The sequence below is a fragment of the Colobus angolensis genome, unplaced genomic scaffold (genome assembly GCF_000951035.1).
Source record: "Colobus angolensis palliatus isolate OR3802 unplaced genomic scaffold, Cang.pa_1.0 Scaffold85, whole genome shotgun sequence".
Lineage (NCBI taxonomy): Eukaryota > Metazoa > Chordata > Mammalia > Primates > Cercopithecidae > Colobus > Colobus angolensis.
In genome coordinates, this window is record NW_012122376.1 from 6,502,137 (window position 1) to 6,518,841 (window position 16,705).

At 49.3% G+C, this 16,705-nt stretch overlaps 1 protein-coding gene across 6 annotated transcripts in view; it reads right to left on the reverse strand.

Moving 5' to 3' along the window:
* Positions 1-653: 653 nt before the first annotated feature.
* The window catches only part of TACC2 (transforming, acidic coiled-coil containing protein 2), a 278,122-nt gene continuing 262,070 nt past the window's right edge, over positions 654-16,705 (reverse strand). For 5 of the 6 annotated variants that reach the window (XM_011930240.1, XM_011930245.1, XM_011930244.1 and 2 more), the window contains 5 exons: positions 13,608-13,651; positions 6,926-7,086; positions 6,571-6,677; positions 6,066-6,186; positions 658-1,209 (listed from right to left, as the gene is read on the reverse strand). In XM_011930240.1, the coding sequence (XP_011785630.1) occupies positions 1,144-1,209; positions 6,066-6,186; positions 6,571-6,677; positions 6,926-7,086; positions 13,608-13,651 (499 nt within the window). In that variant the 3' untranslated portion in view covers positions 658-1,143. Of the gene's footprint in view, positions 1,210-6,065; positions 6,187-6,570; positions 6,678-6,925; positions 7,087-13,607; positions 13,652-16,705 lie in introns of all 6 variants that reach the window. The other variant, XM_011930241.1, reaches the window with a different exon arrangement.

Below are 16,705 nucleotides of genomic sequence, written 5' to 3' on the forward strand. Positions count from 1 at the left end.
CCTATTTCTCCACATCCTCTCCAGCACCTGTTGTTTCCTGACTTTTTAATGATCACCATTCTAACTGGTGTGAGATGATATCTCATTGTGGTTTTGATTTGCATTTCTCCGATGGCGAGATGATCGCACCTTTCTACCCACTAACTCCCCTCATCCACCCAGCCTTCAACCTGGGAGCCCTGAGCAAGTCAGCAGCAATGAAGCGATCTAAGGCCAGGCACACTGCTAGTTTAATCTCCAAAGTGGCCTGCTGCCCACTGGCAATTGCTCACCCCTTCCCAGTCCTTTCTTTAGATGGGAATGGGAGTTTCAGGATTGACCTTCACCCACCAAGGGACTGAACAGAAAGAGTGGCAGTCTGTTACTTCCTTGACTCAATAAAAGGAAATAGATTTGCTTCCTGAAATCAAAGAGATTTGGTTTTGTAAAAACCAAATCTCAGCTAGTCCAATGCATTCACTTAGTTATTTCAGTAGCAAGTCAGTATTTCTCACTAGCTTCATCCTACAAATGCAGCCATGATAAGAAAGGAAATGTTATTGAAGTCTATGGACAAAGAAATGAGCCCAGACAGAGAAGAGCACGAAGCCAAATCTGATTTGACAAAGGTGAGAAAAGACTCAACCCTTCCCAGAAAATAAATTCGAGACATATTTATTGCCAAGATCCAAAGAAAAAAATTTATTTACAATAGAGAATTTTATTTGAAACATGCATTTCTTGTGTTTTAAAAAACAAATCAGCAAATGCAGATCAAGTTTACACTCCTTAAGGCAAGAGTCCCTATGCACGCTGTACATGTTCATATTAAATCCAAAAGCTGCTCACCCTGGGAACTTGTGTACAAAGGGCAAGGCCAAGGTCAGCAATGTGTCTTTTATTAGAGAATCAGACAATCTCCCTGATACAGGAACTCTGAGGTCAACTTGCTATGAATTATACTAGGAAAATGCAAACCAATAGCAAGAAATTCTGATAGTCTCCTTAGTACTGCATACAATCAAATCAACTTTATTTAGAAAGGAAATACAGTAGTGCATACAAAAAAGTGAAAACAGAACCTGTCCATGGAACTGGAGGAACAGCAGTGTGCCGACGGTCATATTGCACGCAACAGTTAAGTCCAAAACATTCGGTTCAGAGTTAGCTCTTCCCCATTTTGGCAATCAGTTCGTCACAAATCTTGGTGAGTTCTTCTATTTCTTTATTCTGCAAGTGTAGACAAGAAAGAAGTTGCTGATGTTTGAAATCTGGCCAATCAGAATGCTCATGGGGCTTTTTGGGGAGATGGCGGTCCACCAGGCCCCCTTGGTCCCACTGAAGTTATCTAAAGCAGTGAGACAGATGACTTGGAGCCAAATGATCCAAGTATACATCCCGGCTCTAGCTGTGTCATCTTCCACAAGTTACACAACCTCTCTGAGCCTTGCTGTCTTTAACTCTAGAACGTAGGTGATAACATGTTTCTTTCTGAGAAGTAAATGAGGTGATAAATGTACAGTTTCCTGGTAGTGACCAGCACAGAGTGAAGGACTAACTAGTCTGGTTCATTTCCCTTTATTTGCCTGTGAAGCATGTGATCTGAGGTGAGGAGGGTCTGGGCTAAAGCCCTCCGTGGTTTGAGACATAGCGTAAGGAGGGTTCCCAGCTCTGCGTGAATGGGATCACTTGCATTGCTCAGAGGCATGCCAAATAGGTGGTACTGGGGCTACAGGGTCATGACGAGGGGTGGGGGCAGATGCAAGCTGGCTTTAAGGTGATTCTCCCACCACAGCTTGCCTGTCTAATCAAGGGAACCAGCCACAGATTTGTCTAACACAGATGATCCTACACTGTCCATCTTCTCAGAAAGTGAGGGGATCCAGCGGGACGATCCCTCCATCACGGATGGTGTGGCTTTGCTTTCAGATAGGTTACATGCTGGCTCTGATGCTGATCAAGTTCAACAGCACAGGCCGGGCACGGTGGCTCACGCCTGTAATCCCAGCACTTTGGGAGGCCAAGGCGGGCAGATCATAAGGTCAGGAGATTGAGACCATCCTGGCTAACACGGGTCTTTAGAAACCCCATCTCTACTAAAAATACAAAAAATTAGCTAGGTGCGGTGGCGGGCACCTGTAGTCCCAGCTACTTGGGAGGCTGAGGCAGGAGAATGGTGTGAACCCGGGAGGCGGAGCTTGCAGTGAACCGAGTTAGGGCCACTGCAGTTGGGCCTGGGTAACAGAGTGAGACTCTGTCTCAAAAAATAAATAAATAAATAAATAAAGTTCAACAGCACAACCAATCTCCAATGGCCTTCTCCAGGGGGGCTGAATCGCTCCAGCATACTGGGGATGTTCTACAGCCAGCTTTTCCTTGAGATTCCCGTGGAAGGTGAGTCTTCACCAAAAGCCTGTCCCTGAGGCTGTGCAGAGCCCTTCCCTGAAAACCTCAGAACTCCTGAGATATGTTCCAGCCCAGACCCACATGCCCTCTGTTCCTAGGTTAGAACTCCTGGTGTCACTCATCATTGTGTCAGTGCTGGGGAAACAGTGGCTCTCCTCAGTGGAGGGGAAGTCACAGTCCTTCCAGCAGCAGGCCCTGCTGTGGGAGAAGCCTGCCTCGAACATAAAACCCTGGTCCACCTCCTGGCTCGAATTTGCACCTGAGGCCAACAACTCAAGAGAGGCGCTGAAAGGCCAGCTGGACGCTGGGGCTCTGAATGGGGTACAGCATTGACCACTAATCTTAAAATTACTATTATCGGCCGGGCATGGTGGCTTGCGCCGGCAATCCCAGCACTTTGGGAAGCCAAGGCAGGTGGATTACGTGAGGTCAGGAGTTCGAAGACCAGCCTGGCCAACATGGTGAAACCCTGTCACTACTAAAAATACAAAAAATTAGCTGAGTGTAGTGGCACACAGCTGTAATCCCAGCTACTAGGGAAGCTGAGGCAGGAGAATTGCTTGAACCTGGGAGGTGGAGGTTGCAGTGAGCCAAGATCGTGCCACTGCACTCCAGCTTAGGTAACAGAGACAGGCTTCATCTCAAAAGAGAAAAATAAATACTATCATTGCCACTATGGCCCCTGCTGGGGCTGCTAAGGGTGATTCTCCATCTCCTTGGAGAGCTCACCGCGTGCTGATCACCATGCTAAACACACCCAGGGACTCTGGCCTCCCCTGCTTCCCTCAACAGTGCCTTCAAGGAAGCCAGTATGATCCTCATTTCTCAGTGAGGACATGCAGGCTCAGAGAAGTTAGGGTTGTGTATAAGGTCACACAGCCAGTCAGATGTGGCACGCCTGGAACACAAATTCAGGTTGACCCAGCTCCTATATGGCTTTGCCATTATAATTGTTCAACATCATGTTCAGTGACTGATGGCTGAGAGGCATCGGCAGACCCGTTAGAAAGTGATTTCTGGAGGTTTTCCAGGCTCTCTCTTGGCATCATCAGCCACCACTAAGCAAACTGCCCCAGCATAAAGCTCAGTTCATGGAGCAAAGGTCTTTACAAAGCGCTGATTGGGTGAAATGTCCAGCGCCTCCATGCAAGAACTGCCTGGGTAGATCATGTTTCTGAATCTCTTTAGGACGGGACAGTCCCCTACATATCACTTAGGTCTTTCAGGGAAGAACCTGTGTGATTCGTTCATTCCTCTGAAAGTTTAGTTTAAGATAATGCAATTTAAACACAGGAAACGGGGGAACCATCTCAAACCATACATTGCTACATTTCTCACCAAGAGACATTTTATGTTCAACTGCTGCAGTAGCCACAGTGACTGTGAAGTATGGTTTTTATTTCTTTATTTTAGAGACGGGGTCTTGCGCTGTTGCCCAGGCTGCAATGCAGTTGGCTACTTACAGGCACAATCACAGCGCGCTGCAGCCTCGAACTTCTGGGCTCCAGCAGTCCTCCCACCCCAGCCTCCCAAGTAGCTGGGACCACAGGCACATGCCAACACGCCCGGCTTCTAATATGATCTTCATTTTAATGAAACATTCCATTTTTCAAGTCACCAAATATGCCACACATGGATTATCAACATACAATGAATAAAAAATGCACACTCAACACCAAAACCATAATGATGCTCCATAAATACTGGGTGGGTTCTCACTCATAGGTGGGAATTGAACAATGAGATCACTTGGACACAGGAAGGGGAACATCACACACCAGGTCCTATTGTGGGGAGGGGGGAGGGGGGAGGGATAGCATTAGGAGATATACCTAATGTAAATGACGAGTTAATGGGTGCAGCACACCAACATGGCACATGGATACATATGTAACAAACCAGCACGTTGTGCACATGTACCCTAGAACTTAAAAGTATAATAAAACATATATAAATAAATAAATACTGGGTAAGTGAGCAAAAACTTGCACTTGACAGTTGTGACCACACATCTTGCTCTGACTGTACTGCTAAGAGCAATCATCGAAGCCTACAGAACAGAGGTGGTTGAATATATGCATATTCCAGACTATTTTTTAAATGCAATTTTGATATTAAACTGTCTAGTAGCCATCTGTCTTTTTCATCCTAAGAAGAAAGGTAAAGAATTAAGTTAACGTCACACCCATAATCCCAACACTTTGGGAGGCCGAGATAGGAGGACTGCTTGAGCCCAGAAGTTTAAGACCAGCATGGGCAACAAAGTGAGACCCTAGGTCTACAAAAACAAAAATTAAAAAAATTAGGCTGGTAGGGGCACTGTGGTCTCAGCTACTCAGGAGGTTGAGGCGGGAGGATCACTTGAGCCCAGGTGGTTGAGGGTGCAGTGAGCCATGACGGCACCACTGCACTCCAGCCTGGGCAACAGAAAAAGACCCTGCCTCAAAAAAAAAAAAAAGAAAGGAAAAGAATGATCTGTAACATGGTAACCAGGAACATCCTGTAGGGCACAGGGCTTAGTGGAGACTGGGTGAGTATCAGATTTGGACCTCAGGGAAATCCATCTGCCCAATGATACAGGCTTCAAATTTTCACAGCTAGAAGGAACCTAGACACTGAGGTGGGGTGCAAGGCTTGCCCAGGGCCATGACAGATGGTGCAGTGGGGCCAGGAACCCTGTTTCTTGCTCCCCAGGGCTCTTTCCCCAATATCACTTAGGTGGAGTGAGGGCTGGCACCTGCCCAGGGCAGAGATCACCACTGCTTGACCCAAATGCCCCTCGAGACCACCACCACCACAGTGGGCAAAGGAGGACAGTCAATCCCCCGGGGCTGGCTGGGCACTCCTGGGGTAGTAGAGGCCACTCGGGAGGCACATGGATTCCTGATGCCAACAAAGGATGCCCCATCACTACCTATCAAGGCCCAAAATGCATAAGTAGTGCTGCTAACCCAGGCTGCTGGGCTCGTGGATGACCATGCAGGGGGACCCCAAGGCTCAGGAAACTGACTGGAAGGAGGCTGCACATCTGGAAATCCTCTTCTTGAGAAACACATCCAAGGAGGGAGGCTGGCCCTCACCCACACACGCAGACTCAACAGCCCAGTGCTCAGAGGGCCCTGCTGGGCTGAGGGAACGTCTTTTCTGGACACCCAGGGAGACAGTGCTCACAGTGGACGGCGGGTGCCAGATCCAAAAGCAGGAAACCTGGGCACAAGCTGAGTGTCCTCGGGAAGATCACCCCTGTCCCTAGAGGCCACCTGGCGCCCTTCCAGTCCTGACACTGCCCTTGCTCTGCATCAGCTGGCCGTCGCTGCCAGGGCCTGGTGGGCACGCCCTCCACTCACCAGTAAACATGGTGGATCCAGGGGTTCAAGGGCTACGCCTAACACATTGTAGGCGCTTAATAAATATCCAACAAACGAATGAATGTTGGAAAGGAATGAAAATGGCAGTAAACACACATGCAGGCTGCAATTCCAGGAATGGTGGAGAGGAAGCCGGTCTCAGGGCTGGCATGAAATTGGAACTTCTAGAAGGAGCCAAGGGTATGCGCATGAAACATGAACTCGTCTTCAGGAGCAGCAGTGGCCGGGGAAGCCCAGCCTGTCTATCTGGACTGGCCAGCAGCACAGAGAGCAGCAGCCCGGCCCACCTGGAGGCCACACCCCTCCCGTTACCTTCTGCTCCAGCGTCCTTTCCAGGGCATCCACTCGCAGCTGCTCCTTCCGTAGGCTGGCCTGGTGGGCGGCTTGCTCCTGCTGGGCCTTGCCTCGAACCTGAGCGATCTCAGCATTGGCCCTGCGGAGACAGGGAGCTCAGAATTATCATTCTTTTTTGTGGATCACTAGAGACACCTCCTGCTTCCCAGCTCCAGGCAGGGAGACCTGGTCTGGCTCCAGCTCCCACCAACTGGAGCTGGAGCACAGGAGCCCATGAAAACACCAAACCCAATTCCATCGCTATGAGGCCAAGGAGCCGGGGCACCCTGGACATTGCAACATGCATCCTCCACTGATTAAATGATGCTAACTGTGTGTGCCTTCTCATGAGTCTTACTGAAACATACACTTGGATGACTCCCCCTTTCCAAGCTAATGTCACAGGTGCTGCCAGAGGTCCCAGCCTGCCTGGGTAAGGGCTGCTGGGAGGCCCCTGGGAGCCACCCCCAGTGGCTAATGTTACCTGTCCAGTTTCTCCTCTGCATGCACCTTCAGGGCCTGGTACCTCTGCTCCTCCTTCTTCACTCGGGACAGGTACTCCTGTGCACACCTCTTCAGCACCTCTTCATTCTGACACGGCAGGGCAGAGGACAGGCATCAAGCCCACGAGAACAAATGCCCGGGAGTGGTGGGAACTCCCATGAACTCTCAGATGCGGGTGTAACCCCAGACAGGCAAGTCTTCCTCCCCAGCCTGCATGGACCCCCTCCTTGCAGGTGGCTCAAGACCGACTTCCGGAACCCCACCCCCACCCAGTGCTCCCCACAATCTCTCCCAACCAGATCCTCCTCCTCCATCGTCCCCAAACTCAGCCCCACCTTGCGGAAGCCTTCCAGGACCTCCTTCATCTTCTCATATCTCCTGAAAAGGTCGGCCAGAGACTTCTCCACGGAGTTCAGGTCAGCCAGGGCTTGCTCCTTCTCCAGAACCAGCTGCTGTACTGTCTGGTGGGAGACCGACTTCTCTCTCTGTTCGTCCTCTGGCAGGAGAGACCAGGAGCCAAATGATGGAGCCCAGAAAGTCGAAACTGGGTCTCCAGCGCCAGCCGAGGCCTCAGATGCAACTCAGCCTCACCGGCGGGGACACCTCAAACCCCAGCTTTTCCTTGGGACGAACCCACACCCAAGAGCTCTCCCAGACTGTCTCTAACAGAACAAAACCCAGCGTCCCGTCTTCCCAGACCCGGGCCTGTGCAGCCTCGCGTAAGGAAGAAATGAGCCATCACTATTCCTTAACCTGACCAGTGCAGCCCCTACACAGGTCTATACTGGTGTCCCTGGTGATTCCATGTGGTCTTTGTGTTGGGACAATTAAAGGGTGTGAGGTCTGGGCTGTGAGGGGTGGGCTCTCCTACATATCAGGACAGAGAGGTCGTCTGGAAACCCAGAGCCCAAAAAACCGTCTCCTCTGAAATTCCATTCACACAGGCACAGATAGCGTCTGCAATACAGCAAGTGTCATAACTCCAAGGAACATGGAGCTATTTCCATCAAGGTTAGTTTCTCAGTGATGTACAATATAATCCAACATCGGCCCAGTTCCGAGTGGCTGATCCTGGTGAGAGGAACCATTGTCCTCTGCCCCACCTCTCTGGCCCATGGCCATTCCAAGCTAATCATCTGCATCAAATATCTAGAAAATATATATTTTTAGATTTGGGGCACATACGCAGGTTGTACATGGCCATACTGTGTGACTGACGTTGGGGTATGGGCTTCTAATGAGCCTGTCACTCAGGTACTGAGCATAGTACCTGAAAGGCAGTTTTTCAACCCTTGTCCCCCTTCCTGCCGCCCCCACTGTGAACTCCCCAGTGTCTTCTGTTCCCATCTTCGTGTCTGTGTGTACCCAATGTATAGCTCCCTCTTATAAATGAGAATGCGCAGTGTTTGGTGCACTATTTCTGCATTAATTCCCTGAGGACAATGGCTTTCAGCTGTGTCCATGCTGGTACAAAGGACATGGCTTTGCTCTTTTTTATGGCTGCTTAAAAATTCATTTCTACACTTACGGGAAAGGCCTTCTCTGACTACTCTACATAAAACACCCCTCTGTCCTCTGTGTGGATCCATCCCTGGCCCAGGTGTGAGAGGAACCATTTGCTCTCTTGGTGACAGCAGAGGGGATAAGGGAGAAGCGCCCACTCAGAGCTCCTGGGGAAGGAGCTTAGCAGACCTGTCTTTGTGCCAGGCCCTGGTCACCGGGGAGGGGCTGCCTGCCACCTGGAATGACTCCGAGGGCTGGCTGCTGCAGACAGATCACATCTGGAAATCACAGAACAGTGGCCGCCAGCGATGACTGGACCTTTCCATGTGGCGGGCGCCCTGCTGACTGCTCTAGGTGTTGACTGTCCTTAAGCCAGCACTCAGCAGCCAGACCGAGCTTCCTAATGTGCACACCAGACCACCTCACTCCTGCTCAGAGTCCCCCCAGTGACCTCCCTCTGAAATGGAAATAACATGCTCTGCCCTCTATCCTTCCTGGCCTCTCCGCTCCAGCCATGAAGGCCTCCAATGCCCCAGGGCTTCCAGGGTTCCCCAACATTTTGCTCAGGGCTCTGATCCCATGTCACCTCCCCAGAGGTGCTGGAAATGGCTCCTCTTCCTCTAGAGTCCTTTATTTTCCTCTTTGCAGCGGCAGCCACCCCTTGTATCAGATGTGTGCACGCATGCGTGCACGTGTGTGCATGTGTGCCCATGCTAGTGTATCAGCAGCTCATCTCCCTGATGAATGTACGCTCTGTGAGGGCAGGCACCAGAGTCTGTTTTGTCCACTTGCTCTGCCCCAGGGCCTAGGACAGTGCCGGGCATAGAGGATGTTTTGATACATGTCCATGCGACGAGTGAACGACTTAGAGCATCACAACCACCCGGGCAGCTTTTCTTACCCTCATTTTACAGAAGGTGAAACAGAGTGTTTAAGAAGCTAAGTCACTGTTCACTGAGAAAATGACAGAGCCCGAACCCAAGTCTGAAGCTGTGATCATAACCACGTCTCCACACGGGCCCCTTGTAATGACAGACCTTGTAGGATGCAGCTCCCTTAGTAGCAGGGAGATTTGGTTGCGTGAGTTCTTTTCCCTTAGGTTCCAGACAGGTCTGCATCTTGCCATACCCCAGAACTAGGCACACCGTTACCGTGTGGTATGGTGCGGTCATTTCCTCAGTTTCAGCTCCGGTCCTGACATAAGCTTGCTCTAAAGTTCTGACCTCTTAGGGTCCCAGTGCCTCATTTCCAACAACTCTCCCACGTGAGCACGGATTTATTCAGCTGAAGGGCTTGTTCACATGCAGGCTGCTACGCCTCACCCGACGGTGTGAGATTAGGAGGTCTGGGGTGGGGCAGAGAATATGCACAGGTCACAAGTTCCCAAGTGACACATATGCTGCTGGAGCAGGGACCCTGCTTGGAGAACCACTGGCCCTGAAGACGCCGAATGTCCCTCCCACCTGCCTCTGAAATCGTGGGACTCCTAGAGCTCTCACTACCAGCAGCCCAGAGCTGCCCAGGCCAGTGGCTAGGAGCCTCTGGAGTCTGACTGCCGGGGTTCGAGACCTCACTTTGACACTTCCCATATGCGAGATCTTGAGTAGGGTTTTAAACTCTGAGTCTCAGCCTTCTTGTCTAAAATAGGGGAAAAGAGTATTTATATCTCTTTGCATTTGCAGATTAAATGAGAAACTGTGCATAAAGCCCTCAAGAAGGAGGAAGAGTCCCGTATTGGTAACCCATTATTAAGAGCCTCATTGTCCATAATAAACTCTGTAACCCCTGGAATCAGTGCAACAGCGTCACAGTGGCTTGCAAAGAGGGAGCTTTTTAATATAGACAGAGATAAGAATCACCAGCAACCTGCTTGCTACACCCACACTCCTAAAAGAAAGGGCCTTTCAACATGTCTCTAGTAATCAAATGCTTGTTTTTATTCTTTGAATCGTGGCTGCTTCCTTAGTTCCCAGCACGCTGTATGGTGTATATTCTGGGCTGATTTGAGCCCATGTGTATGTTTCACCTGCCTTGGTAAAGGAGCTGTTTACCAAACCAAGTCCATCTGATTTTCTGGATCCAAGACTTTGCCTGCCTCAGGTTTCCTTTCCTCTTCCCTTTTAAAAATAGAATTACCCCGTTCCCAGGAGACAGAGGAGGCAAGAATGCTTCACAAATCTTTTTGTACATGACAAATGCAGTTAGGTTCTTGAAATCAGGAGAAAGACGCCCTACACTGAACAACAGAACAATGCTCCTGAAGACCTTCCTGGCTTTTTCAGGCAAAACATTATGAAATCATGTCGGGGGAATGCAGCAATACACAAAGCAAAAATAACAAAAATAGAAAAACAAACAAACAAACAAAGGGTTGCGATGGGCAGGTGTCAAATTGGGGGGAAAAGCGTTTACTTACCAGGCTTGCCTGTTTGTTTTGCAAGCAAAGGGCAAGAAGCAACAGAAAATGGAAGCAAAACAGATAATCAGGGCAGTTGTTAGAAAAGCAGAAAGAAATCAATTGCAACAACCTGGAATGCAGAAAGCACAGAAGTCTCTTTTCGTTCTGAATTCTGAATAGTCACTATTTGAGCTTAACAAGACATATCCTCTCCAGTAACATGTGATGCGAATGAATAACAATGGCAGGACTGATGTCACACTGGTGTGGACCATCTGTGAAAGCTGAATGGAGCAGAGCCAGGAAGAGCTAGCACATGTGGGCCAGAGCTGGTTTGACTTCAAAATACAGCTACAGTCACGGTGGTCCTGAACTGCCAATCTCTCTGGACCTGTTTCCTCTTTCACGAGGGATGCTGGTTAGGTGAGTGAAAATGGAAAGAAAAGCATGGAACCCAGGTGGGCCTCCTGGGCATGTGGCCAAGCATGGAGAGACCCTGACCTGAACCATGCCACAAAGAAGGCACGTCCTGCCCACAGCTACAGTGAGTCCCAGTCATGCCTCAGCCCCCTGCCGTCTTCCGCAAGGACACAAGGACCTTGAAATCTATGGTGACTTTAGTCAATGACCTGCAACGGTGGCTGAAGGAATGACAACCACAGGCCTGCCACCCTTCTGATGAAAAAGCCTTGGAATGACAAAGAGGACAGCCAATGGGTGAATGAGGATGGGGATCCGGGAACGGACACACAGTGAGATGCCCCTCTGTGGCAATGCTGCTCCCAGCCAGGGACACCGGAGGAGTCTCACAGGGCCACCCAGAGAGTAGCCCAAGGACAGGGAAATGCTCTAAGGGATTGTGTGTACAGCTCTTGAAGACAAGGCCCCTCAGGCCAAACATATGGGGTCTGGGAGCAGGGGTGGGGATGGGGGGGTGAGGTGTAGCCCTAATCCCTGGAGCCAGTGTGAGAGGAAGGCAGGTGGCGCTCTCTCTAGGGCTTGGCGGGAACTTACACTGCCTACATTGGAAAGGTCCTCACTGCTGTCACCTGCAGATATTCCTTGAGGAAACTGTGCGAGTCATCTTTCTGTCATGACAAGGACAGAACATTTATGCCAACTAGAGAAATTCTCCACTTGTGATTTTCAAGAGGGAATGTCTGTTTGTATCAACTTCACTCGCTGAGCAATAAAAGATGGCCTGGGTAGGCTTCTCTCAGGAGCAAAAGCTCACGCCCTTTCCCCCGCATTTCAACATTTATCAAAATGTCATCACCAAGGGCAAAAAGAAGCGTACGGCTCTGAGATGGAGCGGGATGTTTCCAGATGAACCACGGAGGGCCCGAGCGATGTTCTCAAATTGCAAGACTCCCGGAGGCCAAAGAGTTGTGTTCTCCTTGCCAAACACCGCATAAGGAAGACATCAATCCCTTAGCCTGACCATTTTTGCCAGCATTTTCAACTCCAAGAGTTTTTTCTTTATCTTATCCATATGTGTTCATAAATTCTTATACCAATTTAATAAAGAAGTTTCACTTTGAGAGAAAGCATGCACCATGAGGCTAAACCTGAATAGGCTTCTTTTCTGGGTGAAATGAACTTTGTTACAATAAATCAAAATTGAAGCTCCTTTGAATGGAAAGCACTCAATTGCTGGCCTCTTCACCATTGCTGAGGCTACTATTATATTCATCTTGGGACAAGCTAGAGGTGTGATGTGACTCACACATCCATATATTTGGGGGAGGGGGCCAGGTGCCAGCACAGTGTCAAGCTTGGACAAATGAAGTGTGGTCTGCAGTGACCTGGAGTTTTCACTCCATATATCCTTAGAAGAAAAAAAACCGCTTATTGGGTCGGGTGCAGTGGCTCACGCCTGCAATCCCAGAGCTTTGGGAGGCCAAGGCAGGTGGATCGCTTAAGGTCAGGAGTTCAACACCAGCCTGTCCAAAATGGTAAAACCTCGTCTCTACTAAAAATACAAAAATTAGCCGGGCATGGTGGCAGGTGCCTGTAATCCCAGCTACTTGGGAGGCTGAGGCAGGACAATCGCTTGAACCTGGGGGGTGGAGGTTGCAGTGAGCCGAGATCACGTCATTGTGCTCCAGCCTGGGTGACAGAACGAGACTCCATCTCAAACAACAACAACAAAACCGGTTATCATGGGCTGGGCATGGTAGCTCACGCCTGTAATCCCAGCATGTTGGGTGACCAAGACAGGAGGATTGCTGAACCCCAGAAGTTTGAGACCAGCCTGGGCAATGTAGCAAGACCTCATCCCCAAACAAACAAACAGTGGATTATCATAAACTTAAGCAGATAAATAAATAAATAAATAAATAAATAAAGCATCCCACAGCCCCAGTCATAATATGATTTCTGAACAGTGACCATTAGTGTAAAAACTTGGGCTTGGAACTTCTGAAAGATCTTTTCTCATTATTTAAAAAAAGAAAAGAAAAGAAAAAAAGGCCCAGGCATGTGTAGCTTATAACTTGAGGCCTTCTTTTATTGTGGACCACAGCAAATTTGTCAGAACTGGCTGCCAGGGATGCTGCGTTAAGAAGGTTTCCGAGGCAGTGTCCAATCTCAGTGAGAAACAGTGCTGGGGTCAGTGAACAGGGCCTGTCGTGGTCACGGGAAGAAGGGGGCGGACAATCACGCCATGGCCCACCGTCCTTGTCCTTGGGTCCTTGAGGAAAGGCTGAGTCGGGTATTTTGTCATTTGAGTCTAAACTAAGTTAGGGTCTAGGGATTTGATTCCTATTCTCTCCCACAAGCAAAAAGAAAAAAATCCCCCAAATATCCCAACCAAAAGGAATCTCTTTCCCCACGAGGTGGAGAGTCCTTGGCTGGGTCAGATGGTAGCTGGCAGGTGACTGCCATGGCTTCCCAGGCGTGTGAATAATGCTACGGCACAGTCCAGGGGGGCGTTTCCAAGGAGCCCCAGGGTCTCGGTCCTGGGGCAAAGCCATATTTTCTGGAATGCTCTAGTCCTTCCCTGAAAGACTTCACGCTCCACCAGAAACCCACTCTGAGCCTCCTATCTTCCAAGGCCTCCACATAGTTCGGAAACGTCAGGGCCGGCCTGAGCCCCCGCAGGTCAGGACACCTACCTATCATCTGAGCGATGGTCTTCTCGTACTCGGCCACTATTTTCCTATAAGAGAAGTAAAGACACGTTGGAGTCATGACAACAGAATGGTTTCCCATCTCACACAGCTGGGCGCCACAGCCTGGCCCATGTGCAGCGGGGTCCCGACTTCCAGGGTCACCTTCAATGTCAGTCCTCGCCCTGCACGCTCATTTTCCTGGTACATGACTCTAAATATGCCACCCCCTTGTGCAAAGCCTTCAACCCCTCACTGCCCACTAAGAAAAAAATCAAACCAGGCAGAGTGGTGCATGCCTGTAGTCCCAGGTACTGAGAAGGCTGAGGCAGGTGGATTGCTTAAGGCTAGGAGTTTGAAACCACCTTGGACAACAGAACCAGATCCTGCCTATACAAAAATGAAAAAAAATGAATGAGGCATGGTGGTGTGGACTTGTACTCCTAGCTACTCAAGAGGCTAAGACAGAAGGTTTGCCTGAGTCCAAGAGTTTGAGACCAGCCTGGGCAACATGGTGAAACACCATCCCTACAAAAAATACAAAAATTAACCAGGTATGGTGGTCTGCGTCTGTGGTCCTAGCTACTCAAGGGACTAATGTGGGAGGATCACTTGAGCCCAGGAGTCTGAGGCTGCAGTGAGCTATGATCACACCACTGTACTCCAGCCTGGGTAACAGAGCGAGGTTCCATCTCCAAAAAAATTTTAAAATTAAAAATAAAGCCAAACCTCCAATCCGACAATGGAGGTCTTTGTAACCTGGGCCCAACCTCCCTCATCCATCTTACCTCCTTCCACGCCATGTCATGAACACAGTGGCTCAATAAGAACAAATGATTTCTTGTTTGCTCTCGGCCTTCTCATCCCCATGCCTCTGCCCATGTTATTCACTTTCTCTCGATTTCTATCCCTCACAGTCTGTTTCTCAAGGTCCAATTCAAATGCCATCTCCTTCAAGAAGCCTTCCTTGATTTCTCCTTGGAACCCTGTCACCTTTTATCTGCATCTTCTTCCAAAGCATCTCATGCATCTGGCATCATTGAACACAAATCTTATCTCCTACTGACCCAGAGTAAACTTCCTGGGAAGCCTCAATAGACAACAGCTGCACAAAAGCACTAAGACTCCGTTTGTCATACTGCCTCCCAGCTGTCCCTACATGGAAGAACCGATGTGTGAAGAAGTCCTTCCTCCAAAGCCAATATGCTGGAAGAAACTTCTCAAAAAGAATCAGGAGTTCATCTACATTATCCAATAATTACTCCCCACAAGAGAACCAAGAGCGGGAAACTGTTGAAGATCCAGGACCCTAATGACAGAAGACCACAGAGACCCCCACCCCAGTCAGGAGGCCTGGGCTCCCGCTGAGCTTGCCCCTCCCAGCTGTGTGACCCTGAGCACGACGTTCATTGAAGTTGCAGGTGCTCTGCTTACTCCTTGGTACAGTAAGGATTTTCCTAGACCCCACCTTTCGGGGCTGTATGGCAAATTCAGTAAGGGTAAAAGGAATAAAGAAAGTAGAATGTATTCTGCAAAGTCTAATGCTGGGTGCCTGTCCTTGGCTGCTCAACCTTGGTCCCAAGGTCAGTGTCTCACCCCAGAATGGACTCCCAAGAAAGGTAACCACGAGATGAGCCCCCGAGGGTTCTTATCGAATCCCACACAGAAGCACTTCTGTGTTTCCTGTCACTAAACAACACCTCCTTGCATCTCCGAATCACAAAGCTGTGATAGATCTTTGAGGCTGCCCTGTCTAAACCCATCACTGCTGAGGACATGAGGAGATAAGGGATGTGTCCTTTTGGAAGCATGGAGAGACCAGGGACCTGAAAATACCTTAGCTGTGCTGTTTTTTCACTTTACCCTCACAATGACCCTAAGAAGCAGTGCTCTCACTGTTCCCAGCATTACTGATGAAGACACTGGGGTGGGGTAAGAGTGATTCAGAAACTCTTCCAGGATCCCAAGGCTGCCAAGTGGCAGCGCCCAGATGTGAATCCGAGCATCAGACTCTGCAGCCTTTGTTCATAATCCTTCTGCTCTACTCTGTTGAGGCACTGTTACTTACCCCCATTTTCAAGTTAATAAGCAAAGTGAGGCACAGAGTTAAGTAAGACGCCCCGGAGTGGCTGGGAAGCAGAGCCTGGTTTTCACCTAGTCTAGCTCCAGAGGCTGACGGGCTGACATTCGGGCTATCAAATGCCGGCACATCTGCGCCAGCTGGTGACATCTTGAAATCCTACCACATCAGCTAGTAAATGGCACCTCCTGGGGGCCCCTCAGTGGTACGACTTCTCAAACCACCAACAAGCACTCCCCAGGCACCCAGAAGGCAAAGCTCCCAGGAGGCAAAAGAAATTAGAGACAGAACTTCCAGCCTTCCCGGGTGCCATGCCTCATTTTCAGTGCACGTGAAAAAACTAGAGCCACTCATGCCCCCCAGATAGAGACAAGACAAAGAGGTTTAAAAATCATGCAAATGCAGGGCTTTCATTTGAATGTGAAACAGTACACTAGGCTCAGTGTCCAGAGCTGGCCACAGGGGACCATCAGCAGAAAGAAGGAACAAACAGGAGAATTTTCAGGAAGATCCTACCATGACCTAGAAAACGGGATATGATTACCTACAGTTCGCTTTCTTCTTAAAATGGCAGCCAGGAATGCAATTGATTTTGATAATAAACTAGTATCGGGGCTGGGTGTAATAGCTCACGTCTATAATCCCAGCACTTTGGGAGGCCAAGGCGGGCGGATCACCTAAGCTCAGGAGTTCAAGACCAGCCTGGCCAACATGGTAAAACCCCATCTCTACTAAAAATACAAAAAAAAAAAAAATTAGCCGGGCATGGTGGTAGGCGCCTGTAATCCCAGTTACTTGAGAGGCCGAGGCAGGAGAATCGCTTGAACCTGGGAGGCAGAGGTTACAGTGAGCAGAGATCACGCCACTGTACTCCAGTCTGAGCAACAAGAGCAAAATTCTATCTCAAAAACAAAACAAAACTACTTATGTACACTATAAATGGTGGCTATATTTCTATTACAATATACCACAATGAAAATAAATCATTTAAGCTAAAGTCAGGAAACATCCTAAACGTTTGTCC